The following is a 14,047-nucleotide window of genomic DNA, read 5'->3' on the forward strand; positions in this document are numbered from 1 at the left end:
GTCTGCACATTCTCCCTGTGTGCGCGTGGGTTTCCTCCCGGTGCTCCGGTTTCCTCCAACTGTCCAAAGATGTGCAGATTAGGTGGATTGGCCACGATAAATTGCCCTTAGTGTCCAAAAAGGTTAGGTGGGGTTATTGGGTTATGGGGATAGGGTGGAGGTGTGGTACTTAAGTGGGGTGCTCTTTCCAAAGGCCAGTACAGACTCAATGGGCCGAATGGCCTCCTTCTGCATTGTAAATTCTATGTTCTATGTTCATTGCAGTGTTAATGTAAGCCTACTTGTGACAATAAAAATATTGTTATTATTTTCACTCAACAGTTAAACAGTTCTCACAAAAAAAGAATGAACGGTCTTTGAGCTTACATTCCCATCTACTTTTAAAATTTCCCATCTACTTTAAAATCCACACACACAGGTCAAATGTCACTAATTATATAGTTAACACTTCATGGATTACAGATTTATTCACAAAGTCCTTGGGACAGAAGCTTTCAGAAATCAGTCTGAAACCTCCTTTCCTCAGGATCCAGAGCAGAGCTCTAAAAATGAAACTAAAAACAACAGACAGAGATGAAAAACAAAACTAAAAACAGACCAAGCCGTCTCATGAGTGACATCACAATCTGCCGAGCGGTTAGCTCCTTAATCACAGCTTTGGCAGACATATAGGGTGTAAACTAACAAAATTGCAACAAAGTCCTGTGAGGAACGTGTTTAGCGCCAGGAAACAGCATGCTATCTATCGGGACTATCTATCGGGACTGCGGGCGAGTGCTATTCAGTTCTGGTCCCCACAAATGGGAACCACACGGAACTTCAGGGGTCTCCCAGGGGATTGGAGACTCCCTGGTGGTTGCCCTCTGGGCAAGGTGGCACCCTTACACTGCTGGTGCCTCCTGGTCACCTTGGCAGTGCCCGGGTGCTGCCTGACACAGGCCAAGATGCCCAGGTGGTGATGCCAGGTTGGCATTTTTCCGTGGCAAGGACCGGGCCCGGGGATGCCCTGCGTATGTGAGGTGGGCCCAGAGGACCCCCTTATCAGTGAGCTGGGGCTATGGGGGGGGGGTCCGGCGATCATGTTTGGGGGGGGGCTGAAGCCCCAAATTGCAATAAAGTCCTGTGAGGAACGTGTTTAGCGCCAGGAAACAGCATGCTATCTATCGGGACTTTGTTGCAATTTGGGGCTTCAGCAGGAATACCCCACTGAGGCCACACTTAATCCTATTTCCTGCACTGAGGAGCTCCACTGACTGGAACTCCTCAGGGCAGGAAAGGATTGGGAAACCATTTTTAAATGGCGTCCCAATCTCTTGACCCCCCCCCCCCCAAACATGATCGCCGGACCCCCCCCATAGCCCCAGCTCACTGATAAGGGGGTCCTCTGGGCCCACCTCACATACGCAGGGCATCCCCGGGCCCGGTCCTTGCCACGGAAAAATGCCAACCTGGCATCACCACCTGGGCATCTTGGCCTGTGTCAGGCAGCACCCGGGCACTGCCAAGGTGACCAGGAGGCACCAGCAGTGTAAGGGTGCCACCTTGCCCAGAGGGCAACCACCAGGGAGTCTCCAATCCCCTGGGAGACCCCTGAAGTTCCGTGTGGTTCCCATTTGTGGGGACCAGAACTGAATAGCACTCGCCCGCAGTCTCCGAGGCAAAGGGTTTAGGTCCCATGGGCTTGGTAGGTTAGGCGAGTGCATGTTAGAGCGAGACAGTTAGTTTCTACCAAGTCTAATCTACCAGCCCAAAAGGCTGCATGGCAAATAGATCCCTCTTTCAGGATCTACACGGCTCATCACGACTCACAAGGTCTAATGCAATCTCGCGAGATTCGTGATCTGAATTTGTGTGCGGGATCAATATTTTGCAAATCTGCATATTAGAGTGAGACAGTTAGTTTCACTCTAATATGCAGATTTGCAAAATATTGATTTAAAGGAAAAAAACAGTCCCATTGTGGGCAGGTTTAGCAGGGTGTTTCTTGCGCTTGTAGCACTGGGAACGACCACGCTGTCGAACGGGACTCTGTTATTTTTTCATGTGCTGCACTTACCTTCATTCCCTGCACTGATTTTAAATGACGCCCCAATCTCTCGATCAGCTCTCTGGACCCCCAACACCCACTTTACCTGTTGGGGGTATTCAAGCGGGGGTACATGCCACCTCATAAGAGCAGGCCGCCCCCAACGCGGACCCTCACCCCTTCCCCTCCCTTCCAGAACTATGATAGGGTCCTCCTTGTCCTCACTTGCCACCACACCAGCCTCTGCATTCAACGTACTATCCTCAGCCAACTCCAGCATGATAGCACCACATAATATATCTTCCCCTCATCGCCGTTGGCAGTCCGCAATGGGTCGCTCCCTCCATGACACCCTGGTCCCCTTCTCAATCACGCCCAATTCCCTTTCCAACAACAACTTCCCTTGCAATCGCTGAAGGTGCAACACCTGTCTCTTTACCTCCTCTCTCCTCACCATTCAAGGCCCTAAACACTCCATTCAGTTTCATTTGCACCTCCTTCAATTTGACCTGTATCTGCTGCTCCCAATGCGGTCTCTTCTACATTGGAGAGACCAAATGCAGACTGGGCGACCGCTTTGCAGAACGCGTTCACTTAGTCCACAAGCATGACCCCAACATTCCTGTTGCTTGTCACTTGTTCTCCTGCCCACATGCCCATCCCTGACCTTCTGCAATGTTCCAGTAAAGCCCAATGTAAACTGGATGAGCAGCAACTCATCTTCTGATTGGGCAGGTTACAGCTCTCTGGATGCAACATTAAGTTCAACAGTTTTATAATGTGATTGTTTCCTCCTGCTTAAACCCTTTCCTGTTTTGAATATCCCAAACATTTATTTTCTCAAAGCAAAATCCTCCTCCCCCCCACAAGACTGTCTGTTTCTTGTTCTTAAAGTTGCTACATTTTGTTGCAATCTCACAGATACAGTTTAATATCGATTACATTTTGCCTCTCTTCAGTTCTGATGAAGATCAGGCGGATTTAACTTTGATTCTCTCCCTACAGATGCTGCTAGGCCTTCTGAGTTTTTCCAGAACTTTTTGTCCTTGCTTCAGAATCCAGTATCTGCAATATTTTGCTTATTTTATAGGTCTAATCAAGCAACAGTACAAAGTTAACATAACTTCTCTACTTTTGAATTCTATTCACTAGACATAAACTCAGGTGCTTGTTTTGCTTTTTTATGGCCTTATTTACCTGTCACTACTTTTAATGATGTGTGTATTTGTACTCCTAGCTTCCTTTGCTCTTCTACCACTTTTAGATTCTTATTTTCCAATATGTGCCCTCATTATTTTTCTTGCCGAAATGTAGTAACTGACAAATTTTTGTGTTTAAACTAATTTGCGATTTAAATGCCCAGTTGACAATTTTATTAGTGTCTTTTTTGAAATTTGATGCAATTTCTTTTGTTCCTATTTGTGTTTTTTGCCATCTCTCCCAATCTCCTTGTGTGCTTCCTTGCCTTGTTCTCCCCTGCAGTTTATGTGCATAGTGTATGGCTCTTTCCTCCATTTTTCATCTGTGCCTGTATCGGTTCATGGCGTCTCAGTAGTGATTGTTATTGCTTTTAGCTGGATATACATTTCCTAGACTTTTCAATTTTATATGTTTTCCATTGTTATTTTATATCATGGTTTAATGTTGTTAACGTACCTTTAGAATTCCCCCATCCCATCAAGCTAACATTTCCACAAGCCTCCTATCCCACCATCCCACTAGAAAAGAATTACCAGCGGAATTCTCCAAAGGCGGGATTCTCAGACACCCATGCACGCAGGTTTCCCGACGGCGTCAGGTGGCCACAATAGGAAACCCCATTGGCCGGCTGCGGGAATGGAGAATCCCGCTACCGGCTGGGGCACTACCCGTTGGAAAACGCAGCTGGCGGACCAGAGAATTCCGCCCCACATTTTTGCTGTGCTTTAATCTGATAAACAAATGTAAGCAGACAATCTGTAGAAGCTGATGTTAACTGATGATGTTAGATCTGAATATGCTCTGCCACCATTTTGATGGCCAGTGCAGATGAATAGACTTGGATTAATTGCTCTTATCTATGTTTGTAGTGGTGATGTGGCCACCATGCTTGAACGGTTTGGAGGTGAGTGTTTTTATATTACGTTAGAATATTGGAGCAAGTAAGCAATGTCGTAAAAACAGAGGATGGTGGAAGTACACAACAGATCAGGTCGCATCTGTGGGGTGGGAAATAATAGTGAATGTTGCAGGCTGATGCAGTTTCATCATCTTCTGATGAAACATCATGGACCCGAAACGTCAACTCTGTGCTGAATTAGGGCAACACGGTGGCGCAGTGGGTTAGCACTGCGGCCTCACGGCACCGAGGTCCCACGTTCGATCCCGGTTCTGGGTCACTGTCCGTGTGGAGTTTGCACATTCTCCCCGTGTTTGCGTGGATTTCGCCCCCACAACCCAAAAATGTGCAAGCTAGGTGGATTGGCCACGCTAAATTGCCCCTTAATTGGAAAAAATAAATTGGGTACTCTAAATTTAAAAAAAAACTCTGTGCTGAATTTTCCTATTTGTATGCAGACTGGCAGTGGGATGTAGGGGGCGGGGAGGGGGGGGGGCGGAGTTGCATTGAAGCCATCGGTGCCAACTGCGGCTTTCTCGCGCATTGTTAGGTGGATTGAAAGAAAAAGCCAAGATGTAGATCTCACAACATCACGATTGAGCCAGCCCCGTCAGCAACTTAGTTTTTTGAAGGCTGTGATGTCTTTTTTCAAAGCTGTCCTGGTACACAAAGTAAGAATGGACCCTCCCCCAACCCCGTGGGATACTTATACCCCCCAATGATGCACTCACCTGGGCTTCTTTGGTGGGTATGCCTGCCAGCTGCATGCCATGGGAGTTCAGTCATACTTCAAAGTCCAAAGACGTGCAGGTTAGGTGGATTAGCCATGCTAAATTGCCCTTAGTGTCCAAATAGGTTAGGAGGGGTTATTGGGATACGGGGATAGGGTGGAAGTGAGGGCTTAAGTGGGTCACTGCTGACTCGATGGGCTGAATGGCACTGTATGTTCTATGTTCACACCTGTGTGCCCTCATGCCGGCATGAATGGATAATCTAACCAGGGGAGTGAAGATCAGGGGTAGAGGGCTGATATTTAGATTCAAATTTATAATAATGGGGTTCCCAACATTGAACATTGGGATTCACATTATGTCACCAGGAGGGGTGGTGGGGACAATTACCGCAAAACGTCGCACTGACCTAAAACATGATTTGGGTCTCTCGCGAGATTTTCCACTACTGTCACCATTCATGCCAGAACAGAACGGGAACGGAAAATACCGGCCTCTGTTTCGCTCTCCTGCTGGGTGTTTCCAGCATTTTCTATTTTTATTTCCGATTTCTGACATCCTCAGTATTTGCTTTTTTAAAAGACTGTAAACCGGATTTTCAGATCCTGGGGCTAAGTGTTGACGCCATCGTAAACACCGGAGCGCTTTACGACGGCGTCATCTGGCCCCTAGGAACAGCGATCCTGCACTACACAGGGGCCAGCACGGCACTGGAGCGCTTCACGCAGCTCCAGCTGCCGATACGGGCGCCAGCATGGCTGGCACGGGTCCGCGCTTGCGCCGTTACCATCTCCGCGCCGGCCCCTGGGCAATATGGTGGAGCCCTACAGGGGTCCAGCGCGGAGGAACATAGGCCTCCCCTGCAATTAGCCTGCCCGCCGATTGGGTGGCCCCGATCACGGGCCTGGCCAATGTGGAGGCCCCCCACCCCCGGAGTCGGATCCCCCCCTCCCCCGACCAGGACGGCTCCCGCAGCCAGAACGCCGAGGTCCCGCTGGGTAGGACCACATGCGAACGACGCCATCGTGCATTCGACCCGTCGAGCGCGGAGAACGCGGCCCCCGACCGGCGCTGCGCCAACTGCGCCGGCGCAATTGGTTGCTCGGCGTCGTGGGATTTGCGTCCCCCCCCCCCCCCCGGGATTCTCTGACCCGGCGCAGGATCAGAGAATCCTGCCCTGTGTTTTTATTACAAATGGAGGAACAGAAGCGTGATCATGTTTAGAACTGAAATCAACTGATTTAGAATTGTTTAAGCCATTGCTGTTGGATGTTTTTGAGGGAATCACAGTATTTTCCTCGTAAGAGGTAAAAGAAATTATGGCGAGTTCAATCCCTTTTTTTATTTTTGCAGTCCAGGAACAGACACCACGGGAGGGATTCTCCGCCCCTCCGCACCATATTTCTGCCTCACCACACCAGCGGGATACTCCGTTTCGCCGGCCAGTCAATGGGGTTTCCCATTGTGGGGCAGCCCCACGCCGTTGGGAAACCCCTGGGCGCCGGCACATCCAGCCGGCGGAGAATCCCGCCCCACATGCTTGTTAAAAATAAGAAGTGATAGTGTTTCAAATGATGCAAAACAAGAACTCTGAGCATTCACGGAATGCCGATAAACACTTGTGTATTAAAGCAGCTGTCTAAAGTAGCGCCAGGGTTTAACAAATATCAGATGCTAGCCCCACAACGAATTATAAGAATTCTCCTTCCTAATGCCAACCCACTTGCTTCCCACTCCCAAGACCACAGATGTAATTACAGAGGCTTCTCAAAGGGAATAAATACAGGAAGGGAATGCCCTGATGAACACACCCAATTCCTCATCCTGATTGTATTAAGAAAAATGCATAAATCTGTTTGCATTCAGGCTAGATTGAGGCGGATAGAAAACTGGTTGGCAGAGAGGAAACAAAGAGTAGGGATTAATGGGTCCTTTTCAAATTGTCAGGCAGTAACCAGTGGGGTACCGCAGGGTTCGGTGCTGGGACCCCAGCTATTCACAATTTATATGAATGATTTGGATGAGGGAACAAAATGTAACATCTCAAAGTTTGCAGATGATACCAAATTAGGTGGGAGGGTGAATTGTGACGAGGATGCAGGGATCCTACAACAAGGTCTGGACAGGTTGGGCGAGTGGTCAAACCAATGGCCGATGCAGTATCATTTGGATAAGTGTGAGGTTATTCATTTTGGAAGCAAAAACAGGAAGGCAGATTATTACCTGAATGGTTGGAAAATTGGAGAGGGGAGTGTGCAACGGGACCTGGGTGTCCTTGTCCAGTATTCGCTGAAAGTAAGCATGCAGGTGCAGCAGGCGGTAAAGAAGGCTAATGGTATGTTGGCCTTCATTGCGAGAGGTTTCGAGTATAGAAGCAGGGATGAGTTGCTGCAATTGTACAGGGCCTTGGTGAGGCCACACTTGGAGTATTGTGTGCAGTTTTGGTCTCCTTCTCTGAGGAAGGATGTTCTTGCTCTCGAGGGAGTGCAGCAAAGGTTTACCAGACTGATTCCAGGGATGGCGGGACTGCCATATGAGGAGAGATTGACAAGGTTGGGATTGTTTTCGCTGGTGTTCAGAAGAATGAAGGGGGGATCTCATAGAGCCTTATAAAATTCTAACAGGACGAGACAGGGTAGATGCAGGGAAGATGTTACCAATGATGGGTGTGTCCAGAACCAGGGGTCACAGCCTGAGGATTCAGGGTAAACCATTTCGGACAGACATAAGGAGACATTTCTTCACCCAAAGAGTGGTGAGCCTGTGGAATTCATTACCACAGGAAGTAGTTAATGCTAAAACTTTGAATATATTCAAGAGGCAGCTAGATATAGCACTTGGGTAGAATGGGATCAAAGGCGATGGGAGAAAGCAGGATTAGGCTATTGAATTGGATGATCAGCCATGATCGTGATAAATGGCAGAGCAGGCTCGAAGGGCCAAAAGGTCTCCTCTTGCTCCTATCTGTGTGTGTATCAGTCTCAATCTTGTGATCTTTTCCAAGTTATATTCTAAGAACCACAATATAGAACTGGGTGTCGGAGAAACTTTGAGAATTTAAGCAGGACTGAGAAGAAACCAATCCTTCCTCAGATGGGGAACATTCAATTGCATGAACTAAATTAGTTATCCATTTTCACTGTTCCATCCTGGACAGTTAATCTGTAACTAGCTATCGTACTATTTATAAAAGATCTAATTGACATCCCCTTTTGCTGGGAGTCTCATCCAACTTGATCCACTATGTTGGGAAAAAAATTCTAATCTCCAAGATTCGCTTAACGTTTACATCATCTATACCATTACTCACCTTAACCATCTAGATCAAGTATAAAATATACCCAGCTCATTTAACAGGAGCAGGAAACCTGAACCTGCAATCCACATTCAAATATTGGAGCCACTCTGGGGTGTTTAGAGAGTTTGTCCATTTAGGAGGCTGTAAACATGACAATTCAGTACGGTTGACTTGGGATATTCTGAGCTTTGTTATAAATTTTGGTGGCCTTTTATCAGCTGTCTGCCAATAAGACCATGAAACAGAAATTACTCTCCCTCGGGTTCAGAGTGTCCGAATGTGTCGATTTTACTTAAAACTTTAGGCATATGCAAGTACAAGTAAGGTTGAAATCAGTATTCCCATTAAATTGTATATATCTCTTGCTGCCAACACTAAGAGATTAAAGAGTTTTAGCATTTATCTATCAACGAGGCAGTAGCGATAACACACTGCAAAATTCCAGGCCCATACAATTTAACAAAGAAGAAACATAAGCACTAATAGAATTGAGTTACAAGGGGCAGGATTCTCCAATAATGGGGCTATGTCCCCACGTTTGTGTCAAAACGTCGGCGTTTCACTCTGGATTTTCCTTGAGAAAGTCCAGGGTGATTCTCCAATATGAAGGGGGGTAGCAGGGCCCGGAGTGCTCCTCACAGCTCTGGCTGCGGATACTGGGCCCTGCACTTTCGGTCGGGAGTCCACGCATGCGCATGGCGGCTGCCTGCGGTGGCCGCCCCATGCGACTTGGTGGACTCAGCCCGCGGAGCGGCATCAGTAATGTAGGTCCCCCCAAGATCGCGGGCACCCGCGGATTGGTGCCACCCGATCGCTTGCCTGGTCTGTGAGCGGTGAAGGATCCTCCCGACCCCACCAGGACGGCCATTCCTGACAGGCAAAACGTGGTTAGAACCACGCCGTCAGCAACTCGGCCAGCTGTCCTCACAGAATCGCCGCGAGGGCCTCTGTCAATGGCCCCCTACCTGTGCTGCGTAGACAGCCCGCGCGCGATTCACGGCGATTCTCCAGGGACCGGAGAATCACAGGAGCGCCTTCACGCTGGATTTCGACATCAACACCCATTCTCCGCCCCCGCGCCAATCGTGATTTCGGCGCAGAGGCTCGGAGAATTCCCGCTCAGGGCTTACAGACTGAAATCACTAAGGAATTACAGTCTAGACCTATTATTTTAGGGATGAACATATCCTTGCTCATCAAAGCATCAGTGTACATTTGAAAGTACATTGTGCAAAATATTTCGCAGGCTATTGAATATAAATGCAAAAAGGTTAATCTAAAATGTTGTTACGGTTCTTAGAGTATTAGGCTCCACGCCAAAGGAAGGCAATTGAGGCTTTAGAGAGAGTATAGTGAAGGTTTAATAGGATGTTGTCTGGAATGAGAAAATACAAATAGGAAGACTTAAACATTTGGATTTATTTTTCATTTAAACAATTAGGTTATGGTGAGATGATTTAAGTGTTTCAAATGATGAAAGGGACAATGTAGATACAATCCAGTAGTTGAGGGGTGGAGAATGATGTGCCATAGATACAAGAATAGATATAAGAGATTTAGAACTGAGAATAGGAAAGCTTCTTTACTGAGTTGTGAGGGAAGGTAAATGCTGACACAGCCAGGTTGGGCCTAAAAGCCCCTTTATGTGTTTTGTTTTGCATATGGAAGGTACGCTATTGCTCCTCTGAACCAGGGCAATGAACACACATATCCCTGGTCATGAATTGAATAGAATGTTGATATTGACAGGCAAATCAAAAAATGGAGGTGTTTTTAAGACCATAAGACATGGGAGCAGAATTGGGCCACTCGGCTCATCGAGTCTGCTCCGCCTTCAATCATGGCTGAAATTTTTCTCAACCCCATTCTCCTGCCTTCTCCCCATAACCCCAAATCCCCTTATTAATCAAGAATCTATCTATCTCTATCTTAAAGACACTCAGTGATTTGGCCTGCACAGCCATCTGCGACAAAGAGTTCCACAGATTCACCCCCCTCTGGCTGAAGAAATTCTTCCTCATCTCAGTTTTAAAGGATCTTTAGTCTGAGATTGTGCCCTCTGGTTCTAGCTTTTCCTACAAGTGGAAACATTATCTCCACGTCCACTCTATTCAGACCTCGCAGTATCCTGTAAGTTTCAATAAGATCCTCCTCATCCTTCTAAACTCCAACGAGTACAGACCCAGAGTCCTCAACCGTTCCTCATACGACAAGCTCTTCATTCCAGGGATCATTCTTGTGAACCTCCTCTGGACCCTTTCCAAGGCCAGCATATCCTTCATTAGATACGGGGCCCAAAACTGCTCACAGTATTCCAAATGGGGTCTGACTAGAGCTTATACAACCTCAGAAGTACATCCCTGGTCTTGTATTCTAACCCTCTCGACATTAATGGGGACCTTAATTTCGGGCTTGAGTTAACACTAAGGGTTTAAAGTATAATAGTAGACAGGTTGGTTTTGCAAGTCTTCTAATTCGTTGTTCGTTCCTGTGCAGCTGATATTAATAAGGCTATCTTGGCAAAGAAGAAACGACTGGAGGTGTACACCAAATCTTCGTTGAAGACCAGCAACCAAAAGATAGAGCAAGTGTGGAAAGTGCAACAAGAAGAAAGGTAATGCAGAGGAAGTTTATTTCAGGACCTGTTGGTTTATTGTGCAAATTTATATAAAATGTTCAAATGCACATGAATGTGACACAGGGAAAGGAATTGACTCATATCTCTTAAAGATTCTAATTTTATTCTGTGTCATCATTATTGGGGTATATCCTGCAGTTTAAATATTCTACCTCTCAGTTCTGATAACTGAGGGACTCTAACCAAAGCCAAAGATTTCCACAACTCAATATGATTGTATTGTGTACATTATCATGCTATCTGATACTTGTTCGATTTCTTTCAGCTAGATACCTGAAAATAGAATCATAGAATCAACAATGCAGAAGGAGGCCATTCGGCCCATCGAGTCTGCACCGGCTCTTGGAAAGACCAAGCCGGGAATCGAACCTGGGACCCTGGAGCTGTGAAGCAATTGTACTAACCACAATGCTACCGTGCTGATGTCCATAGGATTCATCAAGCTTAGCAGCCTCCAAACCAAACCCTTGCAAAATCCACATAAACAAAATTTCTAATACAAAAGCAAAATACTGCGAATGTTAGAAATCTGAAATAAAAACAAAAAATGCTGGAAAAGCTGAGCCGGTCAGTCAGTATCCCCTGGACAGTTGACAGGTGGAATTTTCCAGTCCAGCCAGCAACAGATTTCATGACAGGAGGGAGTGGAAAATTTGGAGATGTGCCAAAAAGTGGAATCCCGCTGGCCAGTAATCAATTTGGAATGTTCCCCTCATCACTTTCATGGTATACTAATGGCCTGATCCAGATGAGGAAGGCTATTTTCAAGCCATAAATGCCAATTAGAAATGCTATTCGCCAGAGATTTCCTCGAGGCCGGTAGATCGTGCCCTCGAAAGCAGACACAATGGGGGTGGTTGGAAATTGAACTGTATGAATATGAGGGGATGCATGCAGATGCTAGAATATTAGGGGGAGAATTTTAGTTAGTGTGTTACAAGAGGGTTGATTAAATAGAGAATGATGGATGTGGGGGAGGGAGCTTCCAAGTCATAGAAACATTCGGCCCTTCAAGCCTGCTCCGCCAGTCATTATGATCATGGCTGATCATCAAGTTCAGTACCCTGATCCTGCCTTCCCCCCATATCCCTTGATTCCTTTAGCCCCAACAGCTATATCTAATTTATTCTTGGTATATCAAGGGATGTGGGGGAAGGCGGGGATTAGACTACTGAGTTCAATGATCAACCATGATCATAATGAATGGCGGAGCAGGCTCAAAGGGCCGAATGGCCTACTCCTGCTTTGATTTTTTCTATCTGTTTCTATGTATTCAAAGCTCTCACAGGGGCTAATCTCTATATGTGACCATGCACACAGCCTTGAGCTGGGGAGGGGTGAGGTTCACATGGGCATGGGGCTGTCAACAGTGATAGGTTCAGGGGGAGGGCTGGAATGTTCACCACAATTACAGTGGGATCCAGGGTTACTGGGGAAGGCTGAAGAATAACTGGAGGGAGCTCTACTTGCACATCATGAGGTTCCAGGAAGATTGGAGGGACCCAAACACTGACAGGAGGATCGAAGCTGATCCCAAAATGAAAGTGCAGCACCACCAATCTTGAAAACCCAAAATTGCTGCACAGTTTGAAATCAAAAGTGGAAAAGAACATGCATGGGATGAGTTTGATCGCTGGAATCGGGAATCCCATTCAGAGGCTGACAAGCTGCAGCCCTCCAGTCACCCCAGTCTCGCATCTAGTCAAGAAGATGGCTGCCTCAAGGCCTGCAACATGCTTCCTTGATGTGGACATCATAAAATGTTGGACGCCGTTGCGGAGAGGAGGGACACCCTCCTTCCCAGGGTGGGGCGGAGACAATAGCCAGCTATTATGAATAAAGCCTGGGATGAGGTGGAAGATACAGTGAGTGCTGACAGCCTCACCAAGAGGACCGGCAAGAAATGCAGGAAGAAGATGAAGACCTCCCTCGAGCAGCTTTCACTGTTGACAGCCCCATGCCCATGTGAGCTCCCCCTTCAGGAACCCCCAACATATACCCTGCCCTCTGTGGCCAGGCACATTGCCCACATATGCCACCAGATAGAAACCCCCCCCCCACCCAAATAAAACTGCTGTGCCGGCATCTCACTATGTCCTTTCTGTGTTCCCATGGATAAAGGGGTCCATAATTAAAGAGAGCATCAGAATACGGGCGGTGGAATGCCTGACATACGGGTCCACTTTAAAAAAAGGGCCATGGAACCCGCGGGGGAGGCCTAAGAGCAAGCTGTGGCTGTCATGGAGTTTGACATGCGCTGAAGAAGTGAGAGTCCAAGGCAACGTTATCCTGATGTCCTATCTCAAGTGAGTCTTTCATCTCCCACAGTTCTGTCCATCCCAAAGACAGACCCCATGTCCTTTGTCTTCCAGGATCCCCATCAGATGAGGCCAGGTTGTCCTGGATCACAGCCTCCCTTCCAGATCTGAAGAACACCCCGGAGCAGACCTTTGGAGAAGACATCGACTTCACGCATGCGTTCACCAGCACCATCCATGAGCGCAGAGACTATGCCCTCAATAAAAATAAAAATCTTTATTCTTGTCACAAGTAGGCCTACATTAACACTGCAATAAACTTACTGTGAAAAGCCCCTAGTCGCCACATTCCTGCGCCTGTTCGGGTACACAGAGGGAGAATTCAGAATGTCCAAATTACCTAACAGCATGCCTTTCGGGACTTGTGAGAGGAAACCAGAGCACCCGGAGAAAACGCACCCAGACACAGGGAGAACGTGCAGATTTCGCACAGACAGTGACCTAAGCCAGAAATCGAACCCGGGACCCTGGCGCTGTGAAGCAATAATGCTAACCACTCGTGCTACCGAAATGTTAGCGATCAGGCTCCTCGACCATCCTCTGTTGAGCACTACATGCATGCTGCAGCACATGAGATGGATGCAGGGGCTCTCGAGGAAGCGACCGGTCGGAGGGCTGCCCAACCCCAGGGACAGCTCGCCTCGATATAGATGCCACGCCTCTGGAAAGGTGGATCCCTGTTCTAGATCACTGCATCATTGGTGCAGATGCAGATTCAGAGCCAGAATTTACAGGAGAGGGTGTTAGCTACATTCCAGCAGATGCAATTACAATTCGAGGAGTCCAGTTACCTTCAAGCACAGGTGATGTTGCTTGCAATACAAGGCACCTAGACCAACACTGAAAGGGTGGCATCTGTGTTGGAAGGCCTTGTGCAGGAAGTTTGAGGGCATCGAGCGCATTGGCTGGGCGCTAACTGATCTTGCCCACTAACAGAG

The 14,047-nt window shown here is 47.5% G+C and overlaps 1 protein-coding gene across 4 annotated transcripts in view; it reads left to right on the plus strand.

The window, feature by feature from the left end:
* sycp3 (synaptonemal complex protein 3) overlaps window positions 1–14,047 on the plus strand; it is a 236,917-nt gene that overhangs the window by 123,175 nt on the left and 99,695 nt on the right. For all 4 annotated transcript variants that reach the window (XM_072480705.1, XM_072480708.1, XM_072480707.1 and 1 more), the window contains 2 exons: window positions 4,096–4,130; window positions 10,650–10,767. In XM_072480705.1, coding sequence (XP_072336806.1) covers window positions 4,096–4,130; window positions 10,650–10,767 — 153 coding nt within the window. The remainder of the gene's footprint in view (window positions 1–4,095; window positions 4,131–10,649; window positions 10,768–14,047) is intronic.

The sequence above is a fragment of the Scyliorhinus torazame genome, chromosome 17 (genome assembly GCF_047496885.1).
Source record: "Scyliorhinus torazame isolate Kashiwa2021f chromosome 17, sScyTor2.1, whole genome shotgun sequence".
Classification (NCBI taxonomy): Eukaryota; Metazoa; Chordata; class Chondrichthyes; order Carcharhiniformes; family Scyliorhinidae; genus Scyliorhinus; species Scyliorhinus torazame.